The 14,300-nt window shown below is 38.4% G+C and overlaps 1 protein-coding gene across 4 annotated transcripts in view; it reads right to left on the reverse strand.

The window, feature by feature from the left end:
- SVEP1 (sushi, von Willebrand factor type A, EGF and pentraxin domain containing 1) overlaps positions 1-14,300 on the reverse strand; it is a 122,647-nt gene that overhangs the window by 48,609 nt on the left and 59,738 nt on the right. For all 4 annotated transcript variants that reach the window (XM_090132326.1, XM_031608351.2, XM_090132327.1 and 1 more), the window contains 12 exons: positions 13,445-13,639; positions 12,262-12,383; positions 10,322-10,430; positions 7,840-8,031; positions 7,346-7,579; positions 6,687-6,848; positions 5,823-5,984; positions 5,354-5,515; positions 3,350-3,444; positions 2,083-2,179; positions 1,271-1,384; positions 316-429 (listed from right to left, as the gene is read on the reverse strand). In XM_090132326.1, the coding sequence (XP_089988452.1) occupies positions 316-429; positions 1,271-1,384; positions 2,083-2,179; positions 3,350-3,444; positions 5,354-5,515; positions 5,823-5,984; positions 6,687-6,848; positions 7,346-7,579; positions 7,840-8,031; positions 10,322-10,430; positions 12,262-12,383; positions 13,445-13,639 (1,758 nt within the window). The remainder of the gene's footprint in view (positions 1-315; positions 430-1,270; positions 1,385-2,082; positions 2,180-3,349; positions 3,445-5,353; positions 5,516-5,822; positions 5,985-6,686; positions 6,849-7,345; positions 7,580-7,839; positions 8,032-10,321; positions 10,431-12,261; positions 12,384-13,444; positions 13,640-14,300) is intronic.

Consider the following 14,300-nt stretch of genomic DNA (forward strand, 5'->3'; position numbering starts at 1 on the left):
GAAACTGCACATGATTTTTCTTTTTCTTAACTTCTTTAATTCAATCAATTGGAATTGCATTGTTCTTTCCTCAGCAACCACACAGGAAGTTATTGGCAAGGTCTGGAGTAGAAGACCAATTACCCAGTTGGTCTTCTGAAGTCACAGTGTAGACAGGGACTCTCAGAGACTACATGAACCTGCGGAAGCTAATACACCAAATCTACATACCGTATTTTTAACACATAGCAGTGAGACTGAAATACTTTGGTCAGGGAAGGAAGACATCTTTTTGGGTTAGAAAAAGTGAAATCTGGCTCACAAGAAATAGTGTACCTGTGAATCCTTTTGCACAAGTGCAGTGGTAACCATTCTTCTCATCGACACAATGACCTCCATTCAAGCATGGACTGGAGTTACATTCATTTATATCTTTCTCACACAACAGACCTTCAAATAGCAAAAGGGCACAATCAACACAGTCTAGGTTTACATGGTGTTGTGTTCAAATACGGAGGGCAGAACTGCACTGCAACTCTTGAATAACAAAGGCCTGATGAGATTAAGTGATAAAACTCCATGTTTGACTGCACTGTTAAAAACATTTGAAACAGATAATCTGTATTACTCAGCTGATGGGATGTGGAATATGCCAAGACCATGGCTTGTCTTTACAAAGTTTTAAAAATACTCAGCAAGTGTTGCTGTCAATATATGCATGGCCCTAAACTTAACAAGGGAGTCCATTTCTGGTGGAAAACACCAGGTCTTCTTTTTAATCTGCTTCCAAATGATGTACTCTAATAGTTTACTTTTATATTTAGAAATTGTGTACTTTGGCGAAGTACTTAAGCATGTTAGTTTCCCACATCTTTCAACAGCTTTGACATGCATGCAGGTGGCAGTTAAAAAGACTGAGGAACAAGATAAGAGGAAAGCTATTCATTAACTTGTTCATTAACAAGGGCTACAGTAATGCAACTGCATAAATGCTTTGTCTGATCAAACCACATTCAGTTTCACAAACATCTTCACTGTGCTTATTTACTATTTTCCTAATCACTCTTTATTTACTTTTTTCATCTTCAGAAAATATCACAAAACAGAAGCACATGCCCTCAGAGTGACTGCCCTTTTTATTTCAGAAGCTACTCACGTACAGAACAACTTTCTTCTAGCCTATATATCTGTCTGGTTTCCTTTATGGTTCTATTTAGCACTGCCCTGTTGTTTTGTGCTATCTACCTAGCACAGAAATAATATGTTTCTAAAGAAGAAACAATTAAATTACCAGAATAGCCTGGCTTGCAATGACAAACAAAGGTCCCAATGCCATCTTTACACACTCCATTATTGTGACAAGGGGAGGATTTACATTCATCCATTTCTGTTTCACATTTCAAGCCTAGAATGTAAAATAAAGGATTGAGAACATGGAAGCAAAACAGAAAATTGTTCAAAAACTACATAAGTTACAATTACTTAACACAGCAAAATATGATTATCAATTGTGAACATTAGTGGATGTTCTAGTTATCTTTTCTTAGGTTGTATTGTAACACTGACTTGAGTCAAAAAGCTGAGACAAAAAAGACTATGAAGAATATGAGACAATGGTCTGATCAGTTCCAGATGGTAACATTTAATATTCTATCACAACTAACAGATTAGGATCTTGGTAACAAGTCATCTGTTTGCTCTGGAGTGACCATGGAGCTTACAGGAAGAAGAAAATGAATATCTGGTGGAATTAGCTGTTCACAGTGAAAACTTCCAGGTTTTGCTAACCATAAATATCACTAAGCAAACAACTTTCAAATCCACAAAGCTTTGCTCAATCCACTCTCACTGAATTCCACGGAATTTTTTATTAAAACTACTTAAAGAAATCCCACTTATAATCCTCTTTTGACAAATATCATATAATGTTTGAACATGAGGAAATATTTCTTTTCTTTTAATACTGATGTGTAATAAATCTATGACAGACATTCCACTAGTTAGCCTATACTCTTGCACTGAAACGTTCTGCTCCTTTATCTTTGCACATGTTAAAGACCTGGAGCCATCTTAGTTTTTCCCTTCGCTTCCCTCATTTTTTACCTGTGTATCCAATTGGGCATATGCAAATATATCCACTTCCCAACTGTTTGCATGTCCCATTGTTGTGGCATGGCTCCAGGAAACATTCATGAAACACCTGCCACAGGCAATAACAATACAAGTACAGTAAATGTGGAAATAGATATGGAACAAAATATTCTCATTCTAAATAGCATGCTCTATAATCCATTTGGAAAGCTGGAAATAAAATTATCCCTGGCATTAACTTCTAGTCTTTCCTCTTTGTCTCCTCTACACACCAATCATTCTTATTTCTAGAGAAGAATGTGGATTACTATTTTTAATTACCAAAACATGAGCAATGTGGCTCCTCTACTAGAACTTTCTGAATTATGATTAACAGCTGAAATTTTATACTATGCTGTATTGTATATGAGAGTTCTCTGCTTTGCATGCTTTTATACAGGCTAATCACTTCCTACTTCCTGCTACTGGTCATTAATGAACTGTTGGTGGGTTTCAGTGAATGGTGTTATTTTTTCTCAGCTTACAAACCTGAATTCAGAGAATTCCTTGAGTATGTGGTCAAACACAATCATGGCAGACAAGTCTGTCACCTAATGGCAACCATTATTTAACATTTTTATCTTATCACCAGTCAGCTTTGCTCCTCTAACACATCACCTTCACTTTTGATTCATATAAAGCAGCTCTGTCTAAGTTACAGACTGGGCAATGGGTAAGACAGCATCTGTGCCACACACTGTCAATAGAGTAGTTTCTATTAAGTGAGGACTTGCTTGTATTTCAAAAGCAGTACTCAAAGCAGAAGGGAACTCTGCTTGTCTCCCCTCAATTATATCCATATGCAATGAGCAAAATAAAGATTTTACAACTGGGGCTTAGGTTTCTGGTACTAACTGCTACAATCCAGCATGTGGAAGCCATAAAATGACCAAGTATGATCAACTTACTTTTCACGGACTGGCTGAACTCACTCTATGGATTTACATTTCCTATGTAAGTCTGATAAATTTCTCGTACACCAGGTGTAGGCTTGAAGTCCAACATTTAAGACTGCCAGTGAGCTGATGTGGCCACTTTTATTCACCAGAAGTGCTTTTATTATCAGAAAGAGGGTCTGAAGGTTCCCCTAACAATCATCACTCTCAACTCTCCAGGAAATACAGTCAGCATAACAATTACATTTAAAAATGTAATTTAAAAATTTATTAATTTAGTACTGACATAAGATGTGTGGCTTCTTTTATTAGAGGCAATATTAGAAAAGATATCTTGTCCTTGCCTGACTGCTGACTTTGTACTGTTTGCTGATGTTTTCTGGAGAGGCTGGTATCATCATTACACTTTCCTCAGCAGCTGAGAAAGTAGAGCCAAAACCTAAAGGGGAAAGATACAAACATATTGTTAATAATACTAGATGGTAAGGTCTGTATTCTATGAGGGCATCAGAATTGCATTTTAATAATGCATCTAAAGAGAGTCTGAAAAAAGTGAATTTATGGGAATAAAACCCCAAATTCATAGCAAGCATGTAGCATTTTATATTTATATATATAATATGTATTTGTAAGTTTTCTAAAATACAGGTATGTAAGTATACATGTCACATGTATTTATATGTGCATACACATACATACTTTCTTTTGTATACATATCACAATATTACAGAATCATAAAAGTCACAGAGTTGTAGCATATCCCTAGCTGTAAGGGACCTACAAGGATCATCAGGTCCAAATTCTGGCTCCACACAGTGCTACCCAAAGTCAAATGCAGTGCCTGAGAGCAGTGTCCAAACATTCCTTGAACTCGGCAGCTTAAGTCTCTCTACAACCTGAAAGGAGGCAGTGTTGAGGTGGGGGTCAGCCTCTTCTCCCATGTAACTAGAGATAAGACTAAAGGGAATGGCCTCAAGTTATGCCAAGAAGGTTCATGTTGGATATTAGGAAAAATGTGTTCTCATAAAGAGTGGTCAGGCACTGAACGGGCTGCCCAGGGAGGTGCTGGAGTCACTGTCCCTGGAGGTGTTGAAGAAACATTTAGATGTTATACTAAGGGACATGGTATAATGGGGAAGTTGGTGAATGGTTGGACTGGATGATCTTGGAGGTCTTTTCTAATCTTGGTGATTCTATGGTTCTGTGTTCCCACTGCCCTGGGGAGCTGTGTCATGCCCATATCTCTCTGGGGCACAACCTTTCCTTAACCCCAAAAGCCTCTCTTGACACAGCTCCATGCTGTTCCCTCAGGCCCTGTCACCTGACAGCAGAGCTCAGCACTGCCTGTGAGGAGCTGCAGCTGCCTTGAGCCACTCCTCACACCTCTTGTCCTCCAGAACCTTCTCCATTTTCATAGACTGCCTTTGGACACTCTCTGATAGTTTCATGTCCTTTTTGTACTATGATGCTCAAACCTGCACACAGTACTCAAGGTGAGGCTGCATCTGTGGAGTGTAGGGTGGGACAATCTCTTCCCTGAACCAGCTGGCAATGCCAAGCCTGATGCTCCCCTAGAGACAGTTGACCTCCCTGGCTGCCTGGGCACACTGCTGACTCATGTTCAACTCGCTATCGATGAGAATCCCCAAATCTCCTACAGGGGGCTGCTCTCCAGTGTCTCATCCCCCAGACTGCATGTATGCCAGAGTTATCCCTTACCAGCTGCAGAATCCAGCACTTGCTCTTGTTAAACTTCATGCTGTTGGAGATTGTCTAGATTACTCTGCAAGGTCTCTCTACCCTTGATGGAGTCAACAGCTGCTCCCAATTTAGTATTGTCAGCAAACTTGCTCAAAACACCTAGTCCTACATCCAAGTCATTTACCAAGACATCAAAGAGAAATGGCCCTAAAATGGAGCCTAGTGATCTTTGCTACTGACCAGACACCAGACAGATATAGCCATAATCCTTTGGGCCCAACCCATCAGCCATTTGCTCACCCACTGCATATATATATATTGTACATATGTAAGTATATATATACACACACTGTACACATACACACACATACATAGTGTGCACAGGTATATATATGCATACATACATACATACTCTGTATATCCATACGCTGTTATTAAGCCATGGTACATACCACACAGTTATTCCTTCCATGTAGCACAGAGACAACACCAGTATGCCAAAATAAAAGTGAACATCACTGCTTGAGTGGGAAATTTTACATTTGTTCTGAGAGTTCGTGAAAAAAAAACAGGATCTTTTCTATTAAGACTACTGCTGGCAATCCTTTAGATGTTCCCTTTACTTCAGGAGAGATAATTTGGCTTACTTGAACAATCTGTGATGGATCTGGCACCAGTGATCGTTGTTGTTCCATAAAAGGGACATGACAAGCAGTATGACTTTCCTGGGTCTGGCTGATAGTAGTCTCTGGGACAAGGGTAACAAGGTGTCAAACCTGTACGAGAGAACTCCCCTGCAGAACATGGTACTGCAAGAACAAAAAGGACATTTTTTTGAAAGAGATCAGTTCTGCCTGACCCTGCATCCTGCACCCTTTCCGACCACTTCCTGTCCTTCCCTCACAGTTCCTTTTAAGGAGTGGGATGAAACTCGCTAGGAATTAACAACCCTAAGAGATGTTTATTTCACTATTAGGTGAAAAGTTCTTCTCAAAGACCTATTAAAGCAAGTATTTCTTTCTATTTCTTTTGCTGATGGAGACAGCTTTCAATGCAGCTTCCTTCCCCTTTTTTAAATGTAACTTTAGAAATTTCATAGACCTATCCGTTACACACCTCCACAAGCTGAGACATCTACTGCGCCTCTTTTTACTGTTGAGGTATCTTCTGGGCAAGAGATGCAGTTCCTGGATCCAAATGCTGGCTGATATGTGCCAAGTGGACATGTTTCACAGGTCTCAAGACCATTAGATGAATATGTTCCCTGCTTGCACTGAGCTGTGAGGCAGAAAAAAATCATAAAAAATAAGTAATGTCCAAATAGGAAACATGGCCACTAACCTCTGAAAAAGATGCTGAAATCATAATACACATTACAGCGACTTTTTATTTCTTGAATTTACTCTGAAGGGTTTTATGCATACAAAGAACAAAGACTTGTGCTAAGCTACTGATAATATATTTGTGAATTATTAATGAATCACCTTCACAGATGATTTACTGAAACTCAGTTACTCATTTTTAATGAACAAAATGAATAATAAAACAATAAATAGGCAATGAAACTAACTTCTTTTTCAGAACAAGCTGCAAAGAGATAGGGGAGCTGAGGTGCTCAAAGTCAGACTACTGCAGTGTGGAATGCAAAAACTCACCTACAGTCATCATAGGACAGAGAGAGGTTGGCAAGGACAAGAATGGCATTATTTTAAGTGTATTAGTCCATGCAAAATGAACTCAAAATCTCACAGAAAGGAGACAGAACTGTAACAAAACTCGAAGGGCCAGCTCTTCTTAAACTTAAAATATCTGCCTGAACATTGTGCATGCTACAGAAGCGGTGAAAATGTGGCCTTTTCTCTTTTCACATACACATGAATGGTCAGTTAGGACTAATTCTCATTTCACAAGTTAATCTCATTCCTGTAATGAGGACCAAAGGGATGGAACTAGGCAGTCTGAAAAAGATAAAGTTCTCACCTTTGCATTCTGAGATGCTCCTGGAGTGTAGATACTCAGTGTAACTTCCAGATGGACAACTTTTGCATTCCAACTGCCCTTCCTCATCCTGGTAGGATCCAGTCCAGCAGCTTTCACAGGCATGATGCTCCAGGGAGTAGTAGGTACCCAAAGGGCAGTTGACTGTAACGTTGGAAACATAAGGTTCTCTCAGAATACATAATCATATGTACTTGTTTTGCCTCTGGAGTTCCCATTTAATCAATCCCTGTTTATATGAAATGTAATTCTGTTCCTCAGCAAATGGGCTTGCATGAGTTGTCTGTGTGGAACATTGTGACCGTTCACTGTGCACAGGAAACGGAATCCAGTTCCCTGTCTCATCCACAAGAGTAACAAATAGGGTTAAAAGACTGCATACCAAGTACTGCTTTCCTGAGTATCACCAACTGTGTGAATATGCCTGATTTCCGCACGGGAATGGAATCCTAGGTACAAAAGCATCCTTCTTCCACAAGCCTTGGTTAGGAACATAAACATCCTCTGGAAGTCAAACTGTGCAAAGCTGGGAGACCACAAGCACTGGGCTGTATCAAATCACTACCCTCTGCAAATATCCTGTAAAACCTTGCTTTTCAAAAAGATTCAAATATATGTGAGGAGGAAGTCCTCTGGCTTACCACACATTCTCCCCTTCAGCACAGAACCAGGCCTGCAGAAAAGAAAGGCCTTCTCCGTCTCCAATGAGTTGCTGTCAGCTACAATGAGTTCAGATGCAAACTGAAAAGAATACATGGGTTCCTTATTGAGAGTCCTATTCAGCCTGTTTGTTATCGTCTCCAGAGTTTTAAGAAGTCGTTTCTGGTTTTCCAGTTCCAGTGTATCATTTCTTTCATCAGGCAGTGGCACGCTAGCTGGGATTTAAAAAGAGAACACAATAGCATGCAGTCAGCACTTCCTGCTTGCTCTGAAGTATATCTAGAGTGCAACACTCAGGCTTGACAGTTTGAAGCATAAAGCTGGCCATGTGCAAAATGGGACTATGAGTGTCTCAAGAAAACATCTCCACATCTCCAGCAGGTTTTTTGAATTGAATGCAAAGTCTTGCTGAATGTATTAGGAATATTTCTCTTTTTAAGAAGGTTTAGAAGGAGGCTATTTCGACTTCTCTCACCTGTGATGTTAAATATTAACTTGATTTTGTGGTCAGTCATTGGAACATTCAGCTTCTTATGCCTTTTGACTCGAGTAGGTGCTGCCTTTGCAAAAGCAGAGAGATGCTTGGATAGGCCCTCTTCCTGCACAGTGTCAAAGAAGTCATCATAGGAATAATCCAGCTGGTTTGCCGCTCCCCAGCCAGCAGGTCCTGTCAGACATTTAAAAAGAAAAAAAAGAGAAGCAAAATCACATAGAATATAAATGCTTGTCATATTAATACTTATTTCTGAAGTACATCCCCAATAGAATAGTGCCTGACTAAATCTCTGAACAATAGGTGTTGACTTTGCCTTTGAACAAGTGCCTACTGCACTGTGACTGACTGAAGAAAAAAAATCTCGATACTGAAATTTGTGTACTTAGCCAAAGCCTTAAAGAAAGTCCGATATAAAATTTATTTTAAAAAGGTACTCATAAAAGCAGCAATTATCTTCCCCTCAGTCTTGCATGGGCCCTCACCTGCTGGCAATCTGAAACAATTCTGTATTGATCACTCTTTTTCCTGCTCGGCTATAGCTAGCATGCCCAAAGTAGCATCTCCAAAACATCTCTTCTTCACAACTCCTGGAAGAGTTGTACAGTCATCTGCCTTCTCAGAAAAGGCTGGTGACATCACCCTATGCATTCAGTCCTTCCAGACAGGCATTTCTTGTTACATATCATGATTTAAATTCACCCTCAATTAGCTTGCTCTGTAAGTTATCTGCCTTTTCATGACTAAAATTAGAGGTACACTATTTCATTCATCTATCTCTTTGTGAAATAACGTGAAGACATAAAAAAATTCTGCCAGTTACCAGCTTCAGTCATCTGTCTTATAACTTACAGTGGAAATAAGGCAATTTAACCTCACAGCTTTGGGGCTGATGCTGCGTGATTACTCCATAACAAATCTTCTAAATTGTCTCTTTTAACTCGAGGAGAGTTCTTCTCTCCAACCTGCCCAGTGTCAAATTATGAGAAACTCCAGAAAAACAACTTTCAAAAAAATTACCAATGAGGTAATTTAAAAAAAAAGAGATTGACATAAGCCAGAAGAGAATAGAATCCTGTATCTCATTTTCTCAACACTGTTTCCTCCAAGTGACTTTACAAATTAGTTCCAGTTATCATCAATATTCACTCCTACCCTGATGACAACTTGCAGATGTCCCATAATCTAGCCTCTAGTCCCCTGTATCTAATTGCAAACAAATGTATTTTTAAATTCAGTGAAGAATGTCTAAAAGGTGAGAGAATAAGCATGAAGCTGTACTGAAGTAATCCCAACATGAACTTACAAAGGAGCCACAGTCCTATTAAAGACTAAGTATTCTGATGTTGATTTGCCAAAATGCCCCATGCTAAGTCTGCTTTTAGCTTTGCTTTAGGTAACATTAAGGGACTAAGAAATGCCAAGGACAACAGCAGTACAACTCTAATGCTAATCAGCATGAAAATTGACTGAAAATGACAACTTTCTTGGCATACAGCAAAGTGGGAGTAATCACTAGGGCTGCCATAACTCCAACGTTCAAAAAACCTACCATTTCTTATGGTTTAATTCTGGCAGACAGCTCAGCACTACGTGCACACTCAATTCATCCAGATGAAATGAAGAAAAAATGCGAAAAGTAAAAGTGCAAGAGCTCATGGGTTGAGAACCAGACAGCTTACTAGATAAAGCTGCATGCACAAGCAAACCAAGGAATTCATTTACTGCAGCTGTTCAGTCAATTATAGGCTCATCACACATACAGGTTTCTTGGGAAGGCTTTGAACGTCCCGTTTTCTCCTCTCCTGCAGTTTACTGCTTAGCATGACACTATATGGTATAGGATATCCCTTTATCCAGCCTGGGTCAGCTGGATGTAAGTCTGTATGTTATCACTATTTTTATCAAAAATATGGCATCATACAAGCCCCTATAAAGAAAACTAACTCTATCCCTGTCAAACCCGTGATATTTTGCATTCAATAGGTTTCACAGCTGATAGGCAATCTTAGCTTTGCATGTACACCGCGAGGGTTAAGCGTAGACTGAAACCAACACCAAAGACAAAAAGTGGCCCTGTTTTCTTAACAGTCTCCAGAAATATCTGTTGTGCTTTTGCAGCGTTTTGGTTTGAAAGTGTTATGTTTAAAAAAGTTGCTTTTTTCAAAGCTAACCAAGCAAGTCAGTAGCACTCAGCATGTACGTGTGCATGTGTATGCTTTTTTTCCTCCCTATCAAGAAACATCTCAGTAAACTTTTCCTTTACATATGTGCTATACAGGAAGCACTACTGAAAACAGAGAGCAAGCAATTCCATAATAAGATGTGTTGCATAATTTTTTAGTATCTTAAGAATACCCTAATTTTTTAACTATTCCGTACAACACACTGCAGTATTTCAGAAAAAAAGGAACTACACTACATTAATCCTGAATGGCTAACGCTCTTTGCAATCAGTAATTACCAATGGCAAATCCATTTTCGTAATCGTAATTGTATTCCAAGCAATGTTTCTGTGTCTGATCTTCCAGTCGGCAGTCAATATCATCAACATCATTACAGAATGATGGGACCTTACAACATAAAGAAAGAGAGCATTAAAAATACAGAATTACATAGCTCACCCCCAACTTAAAAAAGCTGTGTTACAACATAAAGCCCTGACCCTGCTCTTTCTCTGGCACAAGATTTTTCCTTTCATGCCTGTTATAATCACAGTAGTTGCTGAGGATGCAAGTTCTGGATCTCTGCAAGTGATTTATTTAATTTCCTAGTCTGGAACAGCAACATGTTGCAGTTGCATGCTGCCCCACAAGATAAAGGCTGTTATTTAAAAATGATTGCAAAAGCTTGTAAAAGCCTATCCTGAGTCAGACTACCAAGAAAAGCATTTCCAGCTAAGTGAACAATTCACAGGACAGAAGTGTAGCTCTCCATCATTGTTTTGATGAGTTCTACTGGTAGGAAGTTGCAGTAATTTAGGCCTGCTCTTTCTTGTTGTTGAATTTTCACTGTGGTCTGCCCAGAAACCACGGAATAGAGAACTACAGAAAAATGACCAGCATTGATAGATTTTCTCTCTCCACAAAGGCAGTGGACATTAGAAAAGAACAGACAAATGCATTATTTTATAAAATCTCCATTTCTTGCTTCTTCCAAATTGATTTCAAAGAATCTGGTCTCTAGGACTTATTTTGGGATCAGTTTATTTTCTCCATATTGCTTTTTCATTGGAAAGATGGCTTCTGCTGATATGCTCCTCCTTTTCCTGTCTCTGTTATAGTTATCAAGTTATTGGGAATAGGAACAGACATAATCAAACCAACCTTTTTAACTCTTTTCCAAGACTGCTGCATTTTGATATAACTTCCTGAGCAGGTCACTGAACATTTTTTCCTATTTGCTTGTTCATACTAATATTCTAAGCAATGAAACCTAGTGGTAGTTGCTAAATAAGTTCAGCTCTTCAGAGAAAAGAAGAGAAATAAAATTAGCCAAGATTTTTCTGCTAGAAGAAAACAAACCTAATGTAAATCAAGAGAGTAACAGATATTCATGTCCAAGTGTCAAAGATTGCCTGGAAGTGTTATTTGAGCTTTGAGCCTTCTGATCGGAACCACTGACAAGGATTCCAAATCTGCAGTAGTCTGTTTAGTAGCTATATACGCTAATAATGCTTTTCAATTACCAGTGAAGCTTACAGCACACAGGCTTTGTTCTGTAAGAAATCTTTAACTGCCCAGGTACTGTACTCCGGAACAATACCATCACATGGGGCCTGAGCATCAGCTCCTTAGACCACAACAAAAGGCCTGCTGCTTCTGCTTCACAGCTGAGGACAGACTCATGGACTAAGAGTGAGAGAGGTAATACTGAAGTGAAAAGCAAGAGATGGTGCAGAGAAGGAACGTGCCACCCCTTCAAATAAACTGCTGTGCAGTATTTATTGATTAGAACTCAAAAACTCAAGAAACTTGAGCAAAGTATTTAAATCACTACCCTTGGATATAAGTGCCTAGACTTGAGCACCAAATGCAGATTTTATTTCTGTATCTGTGTGTGTTCACTGTGTTATCTAGATGTATATTACATATACTATTTGTAAAATGAATATATTTTATCATTACATCCCACTCTCACAAACAACACTGCAGTTTATGAGTAACCACCAAGGATTTTCAAAACTGCATAGGTTCTCTTTAAAATCTTACAAAAAACCTGAATGAAAATGTTAGTGCATCAGCTTTGTTTTTAAAGGAGACTTGTCATCTTCCAAAAAATCACAAATCCCATTTCCAAGTTGCTGTTGTATTTTTTATATATAAAAATAGACAGCTGGGAAAAGTAACAAGAAGTTGTACTTTTTAAAAAGTACATAAAAGGAAGTAGCATTTACTAACCTACCATTTTACCGAGTGCACTCTGGAAAGCATCAGAAAAGCCATTTAGAAGACTGTTGTCATCACATCGTGTTGCTTTGTAAAGCATCTCGAAGGATTTGAACCCATGGTTTGCGAAACGATTTACTGAAAAATGTTGGAGAGTGAAGTTTTTGTTGGTCAGTGCAATGGTTTCAGAGGACTAGCCAAAAAATTGGATTACACTAAGCTAAGAAGCACTGTCTTTAAATCAACACCTCTCCCCCTCCCCCACTCCCAGCATTATATACAAAAAAATGTTTATTTTTTCCTAAAATGTAACATTCATTTCTCAGGCAGTTCAGACAAATATGAAAGTAGACTAAATGCCCCCTGACCCCCTTGACAGATATCCCCAGCTGTTACAATCCTAAACCCCAGACTTCCTTTCTATTGAGAGAGAATCAAGTATTGGAAGTCCAGTTACTACAGCTGCTAGACTGAATTAAAAAAACCCCTAGAATTTAAGCAAAGCGAAATTCATAAGTGTCCAAATTATGGGTTTTGATCTGTTAGATGGCTCTGAAATGTTATTCTAATTTGCCCACAGCTGAAACATTGCTCTTTGCTGAAACAAAAAATCCACTCTGATGAGTGTAGGTGTAAGTTGGTGCCAGGATTGGCTCTGCATGTATGTCTCATACTTCTATTTTTAAAATGTCACTAAATCTGAGAAAGTCCATAGCTCATAGATTTGTTACTGTCCATCTCGAAGGAAATAGATAAAAGCTCTGATCTGGCAATAAGTAGATATGTAATTACAGCATGTACTGCTTTTACAGATACATTTGCACTTTTCATTTGCAAATATTGTTGAAATTCTTGTCAAAAAATCACTCTGAGTGTTTGCAGACAAACAACAATATATTTCAAATACCAATTTGAACTAATGACAGGCCTTGTCTGCTTTGTCATCTTTGCTAGCTTGTTTGCTAGCAGGATACAAATTGACTACTATTTCTGTATTTCAGAGAACTTTTGAAATAACACTTTTAGGGACTTTGAGAATTCATTTGCAATATCTGTAATGATGTGAAATGAGAGATTTATTATCAATATACAGCAGTCATAATTCCTAAAATATTTTTATTTAATTCCTCATGAAGAGCATTGTTGGATGAGCTGCAGATTCATTTCACAAAATATAGGCTAAAAATATTAAGACTTACAAGAGCAGTCAGGCCACTCTGGAGAGTAAGGTGGCTTCCAGACACCATCCTCATATGCACAATAATAGTTTTCACTTGATCCCTCTGAGAAGCTATAGCCCTCTGCACAGTGCAACTTACAATTAACACCCACTTCATCTGATGTGCATGTAAAATTGCCATTCACAGGCTCAAAGGAGATTTCACAGGGAGAACCTGAGAAAAATACAAAGACACGAAGGAAAACATACAGTCATACACTGATGAATTTGGAGAATTAAATAAGTACACAGGAAAATAGTACTGGTAAGACTTCTGAGAGCTGCACATGAAGTCTGTGTATCATTTGCTATGTCCAGAAAACCACAACCAGGGTACTGCTAAATTCTTCTCAAACTCTGGCATTTGAATTTTAAACCATAAATGTGAAAGTTTTTTAAAAAATGTGATACATACGAGAAATTAAATAAACCCTCCAAAACTGAGCAAGTCTCAAACCGATTTGTATTTCTTATTCAAAGGTGCATAGTCAAGTATGTACCTACTAAAATACTACAAAAAATTAATTAAAATTTTTACATGCATTTTTATACAATGAATAATAGTAAACTATATTTCATATTGAATTAAAAAACTAAGCATTATCCATTCTACACTGCTGCAACAACACACAGACTTGTCAAAACAATCTTAGGAGGAACTGACTATAAGATCTCAGTTATGATCTATTTTACAGGCCACAAGAAGACACAGTGAACATCTGAGAACATGATCTCATGAGCACCAAAACCACAAAACGTTTGAAGTGGTGTAGACCTGAAATAATATGAATTCTAAGAACTGTCCTTTTCTTGCTAAGATTTACAAAAGCAAGTCA

This window comes from Phasianus colchicus, chromosome Z (assembly GCF_987193195.1).
Source record: "Phasianus colchicus chromosome Z, bPhaCol1.hap1.1, whole genome shotgun sequence".
NCBI classification, from domain to species: Eukaryota; Metazoa; Chordata; class Aves; order Galliformes; family Phasianidae; genus Phasianus; species Phasianus colchicus.